The sequence below is a fragment of the Hirundo rustica genome, chromosome 3, assembly GCF_015227805.2.
Source record: "Hirundo rustica isolate bHirRus1 chromosome 3, bHirRus1.pri.v3, whole genome shotgun sequence".
Lineage (NCBI taxonomy): Eukaryota > Metazoa > Chordata > Aves > Passeriformes > Hirundinidae > Hirundo > Hirundo rustica.
The window spans coordinates 34917495-34929171 of NC_053452.1; the positions used below are offsets into that span (position 1 = coordinate 34917495).

Here is an 11677-nt window from a genome sequence, read left to right on the forward strand (position 1 = left end):
TCTGCAGCATCTTTTTATATACTCCTCAGGGAATAAATCTTTTGCCTATGTCCTCAAGAAACAGGAGAAATAATATGGGGCTACAACTACAAGGTCTGAAGATCTAGCTTCTTGTCTCCAGCCATATTTATAACAAAGGCAGGAGGAGACTGCCTGAGGAATGGTATGAAAGCGTCTATCACTGGAGGTTTTAAAACAGGTTAGACAGGCTTCTGCTGGGAACAATTTAGATATGGTAGGTGCTCCCTGGGAAAAAGGGCCAGTGAGCAGGATTCATTAGGCTGCTTCCTGTGTGACTTGCGGCAAGCCTCTGGAATTCAGGTGAGCATCCTGGCTGCGATAAACACAGAAAATGTGGCCTCACCCCTCCATGCAGCCAGGGGTGCTCCACACCGAAGTGTGTCTGCAGGGTCACCGGTTCTCCCTGCTGCAACAGGAACGTCGCATTTTGTGTCATTCCACTTCTGTTCTTGAGCAAAACATAAATATTTTGTGCAATTGTGGGGAATCAGTGTTTCTGTTTACTTCTAGGTCATTACATTTCTCTTTTTCAAGAGTAACAGTCTACTGACCACCTGTACTACCTGTGCTGAAACACCTACAGGAGCAGCTCGTAACAAAGAGCCACACTCATTGTGAGAGAGGACACCTGCTCTGGGACCAAACAATGGTGACCCAGAGGAGGGTCAGCAAACGCATCAGAGGGATGGAGCACCTCTCCCATGAGTAAAGGCAGAAAGGATTGGGATTGTTCATCCTGGAAAAGTGAAGACTTCAGCATGACCCAATTGCAGCGTGGGGCAAGACTATTTACAAGAGCATGTAGCGACAGGAAAAGAGGGAATGGGTGCAAATGGAAAGCGTGTAGGTTTAGATTAGATATTAGGGAGAAACCCTTCGCTGTAAGAGAGGTGAGGCTCTGGAACAGGTTGCTCAGAGGGGTTGTGGGTGCCACATCCCTGAAGGGGCTCAAAGCCAGGTTGGATTAGGCTTTGAGCAACCTGGTCGAGTAGAAAGTGTCCTTGCCCACGGGGCTGAAATGAGATGACTTTAGGTCCCTTCCAACCCAAACCATTCTATGATGGCCTCTCGCTATAAACGTCGCATACGCCGCCGGGCTCCCTCGGCCATACCCGGACGCCGTTCCGCTCCCTCACGGCGGGACGGAGGGCCCCAGAGGCCGCGGCGGCGCCGCTCGCCGCGCACGGGCCGGGCACCGGCGCAGCCCGAGGGGGCGCGGGGCGGGGCCGCGGGGCGGGGCGGAGCGGGACCGTCATGCCAGCGCCGCCCGGCGCCGCCGCCAGTACCAGGGTTGCTGTCCGCATGGCGGCCGGCGGTGGCACCACGACGGCCGCGGCCGGGCGGCTCTACGACATCGTGGTGTTCGGCGCCTCGGGCTTCACCGGCCAGTTCGTGGTGGAGGAGGTGGCGCGGGCGGCGGCGGCGGCGGCCGCCGGCGAGGGGCAGTTGTGCGGCGGCCGCCTGCGCTGGGCCGTGGCCGGGCGGAGCCGCGAGAAGCTGCGGGCGGTGCTGCAGCGGGCGGCCGAGCGGCTGGGTACGGGCCGCGGCCGGGGCGGGGGGCGCGGCGCCGCCGCCCCGGGGGTTCCGGCGGGTCGGGGGTGCGGGAAGGGCTGAGGAGCGAAGCGGGGAGAGCCCCGGCGCCGCGCCGGGGAGGAGGGGGCTCGTCCCGGGCGCAGCGGTGTCGGTGACGGCGGTCTCCGGTGCGCAGGGAAGGCGGCGCCCGGGGAGGAGGTCGGCGTGCTGCTCTGCGATGTGGGCGACGCGGGCTCGCTGGCCACCATGGCGAAGCAGACCCGGCTGGTGCTCAACTGCGTGGGCCCGGTGAGTGCGGGGGTGCGGGCGCGGCGGTGCCCCGCGGCCTTCTCCTCCTCCTGCGGGGCCGCGCTGCCTGCGCCCGGCCGGGGCACGGAGAGCGGCCGCGGCCGCGCAGGGACGGCGCGGCTCTTGGAACCCGACCCCGGAGTTCCAAGTACAGCTGTGTGCTGCAGTGGCCGAAGGGTTTCCCACCGCCATCGCAGGTGCTGCGTTTCACGGGCGGGTCTCCGCACTGGAATACAGCGGGGGTGGTTTTCAGGCTCTCACAGGCATCCTAAGATACTGATGGTAAAGTTCGGCCCAGCGCTTTGGTTTGGGCCACAGTGTCAGTGATGCTAGGGTTAAACGTGGAGCTGGAAAAGGGGCCCACAGGCTTGCTGCCAGAAGCGCTTGGCCCTTTTAAAACCTACAGTGGCAGTATTTCCAGTGCATTCAGAGAGCATCAGAGTGTGCAAGGTGGAAGCTGGGTCACGACCATGTCTCTGAAATTCAGTAGAGAATACGCTGATAAGAGTGCAGAAAGTGTAAAGTGAAATTACTGGCAGTACTCAGGTGGTCTTGGTGATCTGATTTTATGAGAGAAATCAGGTGCAGCAGTCTGCAGCAAGCTCTGTTATCAGCAGTGAAGTTTATGGTTTTTTCTCTCCATACTCCCAAGAAATGGAAGTGCTGTTGTATTTTAGCTCCACTTAGAAAAATCAATGGCCACTAGGTTCACTTTTATTGCAGAGATGTACTTTAGGTAACACTGGGTGAGTTGTGGTGTGTGGGTTTTCTTCTGTTACATTTGGTGTCCTTTCCTTTTATAGTATAGATTCTTTGGAGAACCTGTGGTAGAAGCTTGTGTTGAAAATGGTGCAAGCTGCATTGACATTAGTGGAGAACCCCAGGTATGTGATAGTAAAAAACCACTACCTTATATCTAGGCTCTGCAAAAGGAGCGTTTGTTTAGTATGTTTCATGCTTCTGCTAATGTTTCTGAAGACAAATTCTGCCTCCTGATCTACAATTTTAAGATGCAGTAATTATTTTAAAGTACACTATACTTAGTTGCATAGTTTTCTTGAAGACAGGAGCCTCTTTGGTTCTCTGTGCAAATCCCAAATTCCTGCATTCTGCTTCAAGCCCCTGTTGTGATTCTGCATAGGAATTTTGTACTTTTCTTTTCACTGCTGTGAAACTTCCATACTGCAGACCAGGAATTGTATATATTTGTCAAAGATACTTGGTTTGAAACATGGAGGGTACTATGATGTGACAGTGATGTGCTGATGACTAATATTGGGTATGGGCAAGAATGAATTTCAGCTTAAAATATTTGTTCCGGCTGTGTTTCAGTTTCTGGAAGGAATGTACCTGAAATACAATGAAAAAGCTGCAGAAAAGGGAGTATATGTCGTTGGAAGCTGTGGCTTTGACTCCATACCGGCGGATATGGGAGTACTGTACACCAGAGACAAGTTGAAAGGTGACTAGAATAAGTGTATTTTTATGGTGAAGAGGGAAAGCAGATTATGCTCTCATCCTGTTTTCCTAAAGCAGCAGTGGTCCCGAGGAAACTTTCAGTGTCTCTTTTTGCCTGCCTTTACCAGGTGACCAGTTTGAACCAAATGTGGTAGAGAGAAATTGAAAGTCCTGTTCCCATTGGATGGGTTATTGGGTAGGGAACGGATTCACGGTTGTGTTGCTCACTGAGGTCCCTGTGGTGCTCAGTTGTTCAGAGCATGGTGCTGATAACACCGAGCTTATGGGTTCCATCCCCATGTGGGCCGTTCACTTAAGGGTTGGACTCAGTGAGTCTCGTGGGTCCCCTCCAACTGGGAATGTTCTGTGAATCTGAGAGGAGAAAAAGTTCAGCTGTGAGCAGCAGGCTGCTCCTCCAAGGTGTGGATGTCCCTAGGCAGCCTCAGCACTCTGCCTCTTGAGCAGTGAGAATCTTGTAGGGAAGAGACAGTGGGAAGGGCTCCACACATTGGGGGGTAGTCAGGTTTCCCAAGTTTCCTTTTTCAGCTGCAAGCTCTGAGAAGCTGTTGTGTAAGTAGCAGGACAGTGCCATACAGTGCCTTTTACTTTTAACAGCAGCTAGAGGGTAACTGAAAGAGAAGTACATTTAAGAAAATATGTGAGAGGATTTAGTTCTATGTAAATAGTACTTGATCCTGATCCCAGATGAGGATACTCTGTTCATCAGGTCTGATTTTCAGTTGGGAGGGCCCTTAAGAGTATCCAAATGTTTTGCTTTTATGGACTATTTTAAAAGGCTGCTAAATGGGATTACTTTACATTGGAGTCAGCATTCAGTTGAAGAAACCTCAATTCAAATCTGACTGGAGGAGAAACAAGGCATGGAAATGAGTACCTGGATGTTCATGAGATTGTAATTTGATGTTTGATACCTGTTTTGAATAAAGATGTCTTTTATCTCTTCCTAGTTTGACTTTATGGCATACCCCTGTCTATCCAGCTGCTTGCTATATTGAAATTTATCTATACAAGTAGAGTTTTCCAATCTCAGAAGGAATTAAGCAAAGCAAAACAAATCAGAATTTGGAGGCATGTTGTTCTGCCATTCATCACACTAAAGATTCTTTGCAAAACACTATTTTAAACTATGCTAAAGTTAATTTTTTTGGGATTTTTTTTGCGTTTGGGGTTTTTTTGGGGGGGAGTGTGGGTTGTTTTGTTTTGGTGGTGGGTTTTTTGAAGTAATTTACACAAGAAATGTAATACTTGCTAACTCAGATAGCTGTGCGTCCTAATGTTACATTATGTTGCTTTGTGATGAAGATATAACTCTGCTTTTTCAGCTGATAATGTCTGTGGCCTGCTGTTTTGAGTCTCACAGAGCGTTCTCTGGCTTTGCAGACTAATGACTGCCTGTGCCAAGTAATGTTTTCCCCTTCCTTACAGGTACCTTGACTGCTGTTGAGAGTTTCCTGTCAGTGAAATCTGGGCCTGAGGTTAGTTGGTTTCTCCCTTCCTGAAACTCAGGAGTATTTGTGATAACATCACCACAGCCTGTCAGAATAACTGTTGCTGACATATTAAGTCAGCCCAAGGAGCAAACTGGCAGGTTTTTGATGATAAGTCTAAGAACTTTATTCTTTAGGAGCTACTAAAAGTGTTCTAAGCAAACACCCTTTTGTAAGGTCTGTTTGCAGAGCTGTCTACCTACATTTTTCTCTGGTAACCAGTTCCAAGAATTATTTTGCTTTTGCAGAGATGTGGGAAGGATTCTTGCACAAGTGAAACTGTAACAGGTCCACAGTGTATTGCCAGTAATCCTAGTGTTAAGTTGTTTGGATTTTTTTTTGTTGGTGGGGGGAGTTGTTTCAATGTACTTTAATGCATGTAATGATAATACCTGTAGGTAGTAATTGTATTAATGTGTAATATATGTAATAATTCTAATGTTGTTGTTAAAGCAATGCAACAATGATCCAAGCCAGTCTTTATGCCCAACAACTAAACACTACTGCTCCTGGCATGAGGACCCATCTAGCCTTACAAACAATTTTTGTTCTTAAAAACATCTGGAGGAGTGGAGGAAGCCCATGGAATGGGAGAGTAGTATCTGTCTGTTAAGGAACAGGGGATCATAGTTAATGGAAATGTATAAATCTCTATGTCGGGTATGAAGACATATATTTAAATATATAGCATAAGTTCAAAGTGTTGGTAAGAAGGGATTTCAATAATGAGAATTAACTATGCTGAGATGGTTAGAAGAGCTACAGATACATATTTAGTTAGGTGGGTCCTGAGTATGTTGCAGATCATGAGGAATGAGGGGTGGAGACTGTGCTAGCACTGGCTGACCTGGAGTTCCTTTCCCCCAGCAGCGCTCACAGTGCTGTGCTCTGTGTGGCAGCTACAGAGGGATCAGTAACACAGCAGTGTTGTGTGGCCACTGCTGAGCACAGCACGAAGGCTGCCTCTGCAGCATCCCCAACTTGCTCCCTAGGCTGGGGTGGGCAAGGTGCAGCCAGGACAGCTGCCCCAAACTGACCAAAGGGATGCTCCATACTGTCTGAGTTCTGCTCAGGAATAAAGGCCAAGGATGGGGGTTGGGGGGTGAGGAGGCAATTTTACTACTACACCTTTGCTTCCATGTGCAGCTTTTGCTTTATTAAATTGCCTTTATCTTGACACACAAGGGACCTTCCATCTTATTTTCTCCTCTCCCTATCTTAGCTAGGAGGAGAGTTATAGAGTGTGTTGATAAGCACCTGGCATCCATCCCCAAGGTCAACCCACACCATTTCAATACACTGTCATCATAACATTTATATGTAATAATCGTAATACGTGTCGTGATTCTAATATCATAATTAAAATAATCCATGAAACCTTTAAATACTGAACTAATTACTGTTGTGTGGTATGTCACAAGGGTGTTCGTGTACACGATGGGACCTGGAAGTCAGCTGTCTATGGCCTTGCAGATGAAAACAACCTGAAGAAGCTTCGCAGACAGATAGGATATGCCCCTGTTCCGGTGGTTGGTGCCAAGCTTAAAAAAAGGTACAAGCATAACATGTGGAGTATGTGGTCTCCAGCAGTTCCAGTATTTATCATACAAATTGCTACAGTATTAAATACTAAAAAGATGCATTTAGGACTTTACTATGAACACATCTAGTTTGAACACATCTACTAGATGCTCATCTAGTAGAATTAAGTTCACTTTTACTGATTTGTTCGTATCTTGTTGAAAAGAGAACATGTCCCAGCATTTACTGGGTCTCAAAGTTAATGTGTTAAATAAAGGACTTTTAGTGACATGGGAAACTTTTGATTTCAGAAGTGATTAGTGGAATGGAGGGGAAAAAATGAAATATTATTATATTCATTATCAAATTCATTCTTGATATAGAGCATATAGTGAATTACATATAGTGATATATATGTAGTGAATTTTGAGTGAGCCAGGGATGTATTTGGAGTTGCTTGCTTTCAGTGAAAAGAGATAATGTCACAAAAATTCTTGAGAGAAAATTGGTAATGGTTAAGCCATTATGATCAGTTTCTTTCAGTTTGTGTGAAGATTGGAACTTTTTTTTCTGACTTAATTTTTTTTTTTTTTCATTTGCAGAGGATTTGTGTTTTACAGTCCAGAATTCAAGCAGTATTGCATTACATTCATGGGATCTGATGGTTCTGTTGTGAAAAGGACTCAGCGTTATTTGCACACCGAGTTGCAGCAAACACCTGTAAGTTACTGTTATTTGTACACTGTGTCTTCTGGGTGCACTGGCCTGTCTCATGCTTCTTGAGACTGTGGCTAATGAGCCTGCCTTTGGCTGGGAGCATGATAGTTATGAGATTGTCTGGTCACGTTCTCCTGCTGTCTGATTTCTGGGTATGTATTTGCAGGGAATGGAAACCTTGAGTCTCAGAAATATTTGAAAAGTAGCCTTCATGATAAATACATTAAATTCTGTTTCTCTGCAGAGACTTCTTGTTGTATCAGCAGAGCTTCCAAATGCATCATAATTGTAGTCTGTAGTAGCTCAATGTAGTGTAGTAAATATTCTGATAAAGAATTCATATGCTGCTCATTTGTATCTTAAGAATTCTTTGATGCTTGAGTCTCCAGTATGCAGCGTAAAAGCAGTGTGAGGTAATGGTGGTGGAAAAGATGATTAATTTTTGTTTTCCATGGTTTCCTGAGAGGAGATGAGCAACAACAATCGGTGTAACTGCTGTGCAAAATCACAGGCGTCAGTTAAGCAATGAGGGTGAGATGGTGCTTTAAAAATACACTTGGAAGCTACAAAATGAGAAAGGCTTGCCACTGCTATTTCAGTTTCTCTTTAAGAAAAGCACAAAGAGGAGAAAAGGAAGATCTAGAAGAGAAGGCTGAAACTGGATACCAAAACACATCTTTCTGTAAAGTTTTCTGTTCTTGTTTACCATGTATGCTCCTCTTCACTCTGTAGTTACATTGTCTTCCCAGAATGAATAATGAAGTGAAGCATTCTTCAAACAGTTCCTTACAACTAAGACAATTGTTTAAGGCCATTTAAACATCATTTAAACTGATACATGTTTTATGAAACAGCTACATCTTACTTAGGGGGTAGATTGATTTATAAAAATCAGTTGATGGAAAAAAATTAATGTAAATCCTATCACTGAGAGTACATTCTTGCTTCAGGTCCAGTATGGCGCTTACGTGACTTTAGGTGGTCTTGGCTCTGTTATCAAGCTGATGTTTGTGGGCATGTTGTTTCTTCTTCTGGTGAAGTTTAACTTTGGAAGAAAACTTCTGACAAAAGTAAGTTTTCAAAACACAAAATGATTTAGTATTTGGAGATTGCTTTCCCCCCCCTGCTAATTTACTGTTGGTCTTTCTTTGTCTTTTTCTTTTTTTTTTTTTTTTCTCTTCTCTCTTCATCCAGTACCCGAAATTTTTCTCTGGTGGATACTTCACAGAGGAAGGACCAACCCAGAAGCAGGTAACTGACTGTTTTCTACCACAGTTACAGAATACATTTGTTGTTGTAATGGTGGAATAGTGATTGAGAGTCAACTGCTTAGCGTCAAAGAAATAATTTCTAAATCAATCCCAGAATGCTCTGAGTTAGAAGGATCATCAAAGCCCAACTCCTGGCCCTGCACAGGACACCCCCCAAGAGTCACACCATGTGCCTGAGAGTGTTGTCCAAGATCTTGATCTCTCTCAGGCTTGGTGTTGTGACCACTTCCCTGGGGAGTCTGGTCCAGTGCCCAGCCACCTTCTGGGTGAAGACTCTTTTCCTGATATCCACCCTAAACCTCCCCTGACACAGCTTCAGGCCATTCCCTCAGGTCCTGTCACCAGAGAGAAGAGCTCAGTGCCTGTCCCTGCCCTTCCCCTCATGAGGAAGGTGTAACCGCAGTGAGGTCTGCCCTCAGTCTCCTCCAGGCCGAGCAGACCCGGTGCCCTCAGACACTCCTCACATGGCTTCCCCTCTGGGCCCAAATGCATGCTGTGTGTGCCTGTTCAGGTAGTTATTGGGTATTTAAACAATCATGCATTCTGCTCTTAGACATCAAAGTATGTGTAACTCCTATGAGGAATAAATGGATAATGTTGCTGGGCCTGATGTATTCCCATGGATGGCTCAGAGCACTCTATCAAAGGTGATGACCAAGGGAGACTGATTAGCAAAAACCCAAGACTGAAGGTACTGAGAGAACAGACTTTAGTACAAGGACAGTCCCAACAAAGTAGAAGCAATTAAAAATTTAGATTATACCTTTTAAGCAGTGATTCAAAATAACTCCTCTCATGTTTAAATGGATTATAGTATTTGGCAGGATTCTGTGTACAGATACTTGGATACTTTACTACTTGTGCTTTCCTGGCAGCAGTCAGTTTCTCTTTTGGTGACCATGCTTGTCTTGTCCACTACAGATGGATGGAACCTCTTTTACAATGACTTTCTTTGGCGAGGGTTACAGTGAGGGACAAGATCCCCAGAGTGGCAAACCAAATGTGAAGATCTGCACGGAAGTGAAAGGACCAGGTATGTGTTAGTAGCAGCTGACTGGTTTTGCCTAGCATTCTCTGCTCTAAAATAGGTTTATGATTGCACTGCTGTCCCTTTCACCCTTGAGAAGCACTTGCAACGTGAACAAAGCCAACAGTCTTTACAGTGTGTTAACTTGGATACTAGAATTCATTGTGACCTTGAAATAAGTTTTGAAATAGTCAGTTCGCTTGCATTCTTGACATTCTCTTTCTTCTGACTTTCCCTGGTCTAATTTTCATTTTTGCAGAGCAGACCTATTGAAGGAAGAGAACTTTAAGGGTAGTACTTACCACATGCTTTTGTTCAGGTCATTTGTTCAGGGGAGACGACATGTGAAGTCTTGCAGAGAGCAATAATGTACATTCAGAAAGAAGTTACTCTGGCATAGCTTCTTTAAATAACTGAGTTATTTAATAGAGATGTGGCAGAATGCAAGAGTTTTGTGGTAAAATTCTGAATTTAGGAAACAGGATGGGGAAAGTTCTTGCTGTGTAAGAGAGCCCTCTGTCACCATGATGTGGTGACTCACAGTTGTGTGCTTAGAGGCCATCATGTGAAGCAGTATTTGTCTGGATTAGATTTTAAGGACTTCACCAGCTACTTGGTCTGACTACTAGGTAAAGACAGCTGTTCTTAAATGGGAAAGGCTGTTTCACTGCCAAAGACATTATTATTCAGAATGCTGTAGGGAAGAGCAAGATTACATCCTACATTTCAACATGCTGTATTTCATTGGGGGGGGTTGGTTTGGTTTTTTTGTCAGAGCCTGGATATATTGCCACACCAATTGCAATGGTTCAAGCAGGTCTGTCTCTTCTGGAAGATACAGCTTCTCTGCCTAAACGGTAAGTACCTTCCCATGCTGAGCAGCTTGCTCTCCCTTAAAGTGACTGTGTGCAAATATTTCTCTTTGAAAATACACTTAATCAGCCCTGTGGATTTGTGTTACCTCACCCAACTGGCTGTGCAAGGGAGATGCTTCACCACAGGCTGATTTAAAGCTATCTCTTCACCAGCCAGTCGCCTTGAAAGGATGGAGTCATGGGCTTTTAGTCAGGCCTGTGCATCAGTGTCTTTATGTGCAGTTGATGGAGTGGTTTCTAGAGAGCCTGCTGGATGCAGAAATGAACCTATGATTATAAGCACCCTGCTAAATTCCTCACCCACTCTTCTCAGACAAAATGGCTTTTTCTTTCTTAGTTAGGGAAGCACATCTCTAGCTTCACAAAAAGATGTCCCTCAGTCATGGTGCACTCATGTTTTTCCTTTTTGATTTTCACCAACAGGGGTGGTGTATATTCCCCAGGAGCCGCCTTCTCCAAAACAAAACTGATCGATCGCCTCAACAAGCGTGGTGTTGAGTTCTCTGTTATTAGCAAGCCTGAAATCTGAAGTCAAAACATAACTGTATGAACTAACACCTTTCCTGGGCATAACTCTAATAAAACTCATTTGGCTGCAAAAGCCTAATCATAAAACAGTTTCACTGTGCTATTGTTTGCAGTAGAAGCAGAAGAAAATTTGAATTAAAAGCTCTAATAGTATTTGCTGTAGTGAGCAAACCCCTGAAGGGTGGGTATTGAGTGTTAATTCACAGGCATATTAAATTGGCAACTTCTTGGGTACTAATTCTGGAATTTTAATCTCATTCATCTAAGTTCAGATTCCTACTTCATGGACCCACTATAGCATCTGCTTCACAAGTGACCATAGCTGCCTTGCTTTGCCCCCTTCTGCAACTATGTAAAGCAGGCAGCCTGGGAAGAAAAGTGCCTTAGCAGATGAAGCTACTAGTTATTCCTCATGTGTGTTGGTATATGTCTGTATTAACATATTCAATTAATCTTTCCTTTATTTAATAATTGTTAGTGCAAATCTGTGTGTAGTTTCTGTAGTTGGGTAAGTAGTCATGAACTGTATTGTGCTCTTGCTTCTGTAAAGAAGGAGGATTTTTCTGTTGATTGTTTTTGGGCTCGGAGCTGATGTGATTCAGGTTCTGGATGCACTGGCCTGTTTCACACTACGTGATACTGTGATTGATAAGGCTGCTTTGTGCTGTTAGTATAAGAATTATGAGGGTGTCTCGTCCTGCTGTCTGATTTCTGGGTTTGTATTTGTGGGCAATGGAAGCCTTGAATCACAGGAATATTTGAAAGGTAGCTTTCATGGTTTTCAGGGGTGTGAATACATTAAATTCTGTTTCTGTGCAGAGACTTTTTTTGTTGTATCAGTAGAACTTGTAAAAAGTATGATGATTACTCTGAGATAAAGGTCATAAAGTCTCTATCTCCCTCAGCTGCGTCACATTCACCTTTATTATT

The 11677-nt window shown here is 44.9% G+C and overlaps 1 protein-coding gene across 1 annotated transcript; it reads left to right on the forward strand.

Annotated features, from left to right (window-relative positions):
* Window positions 1-1293: 1293 nt before the first annotated feature.
* Window positions 1294-11651, forward strand: SCCPDH (saccharopine dehydrogenase (putative)). The gene is made up of 12 exons (XM_040059487.2): window positions 1294-1555; window positions 1730-1842; window positions 2646-2726; window positions 3175-3304; window positions 4747-4796; window positions 6230-6360; window positions 6932-7049; window positions 7997-8116; window positions 8241-8297; window positions 9239-9350; window positions 10120-10201; window positions 10643-11651. Exons 1-12 carry the CDS (start codon window positions 1324-1326, stop codon window positions 10746-10748), a joined length of 1332 nt encoding a protein of 443 aa, XP_039915421.1. The 5' UTR covers window positions 1294-1323; the 3' UTR covers window positions 10749-11651.
* Window positions 11652-11677: the final 26 nt, after the last annotated feature.

Excerpts from the sequence above, each read along its gene's own strand:
- SCCPDH (XM_040059487.2), top strand. The coding sequence starts at position 1,324 with ATGGCGGCCGGCGGTGGCACCACGACGGCCGCGGCCGGGCGGCTCTAC. Across the intron at positions 7,050-7,996 it reads CCGAGTTGCAGCAAACACCT|GTCCAGTATGGCGCTTACGT; the intron begins GTAAGTTACTGT and ends TTCTTGCTTCAG. Across the intron at positions 8,117-8,240 it reads GAAGAAAACTTCTGACAAAA|TACCCGAAATTTTTCTCTGG; the intron begins GTAAGTTTTCAA and ends CTCTTCATCCAG.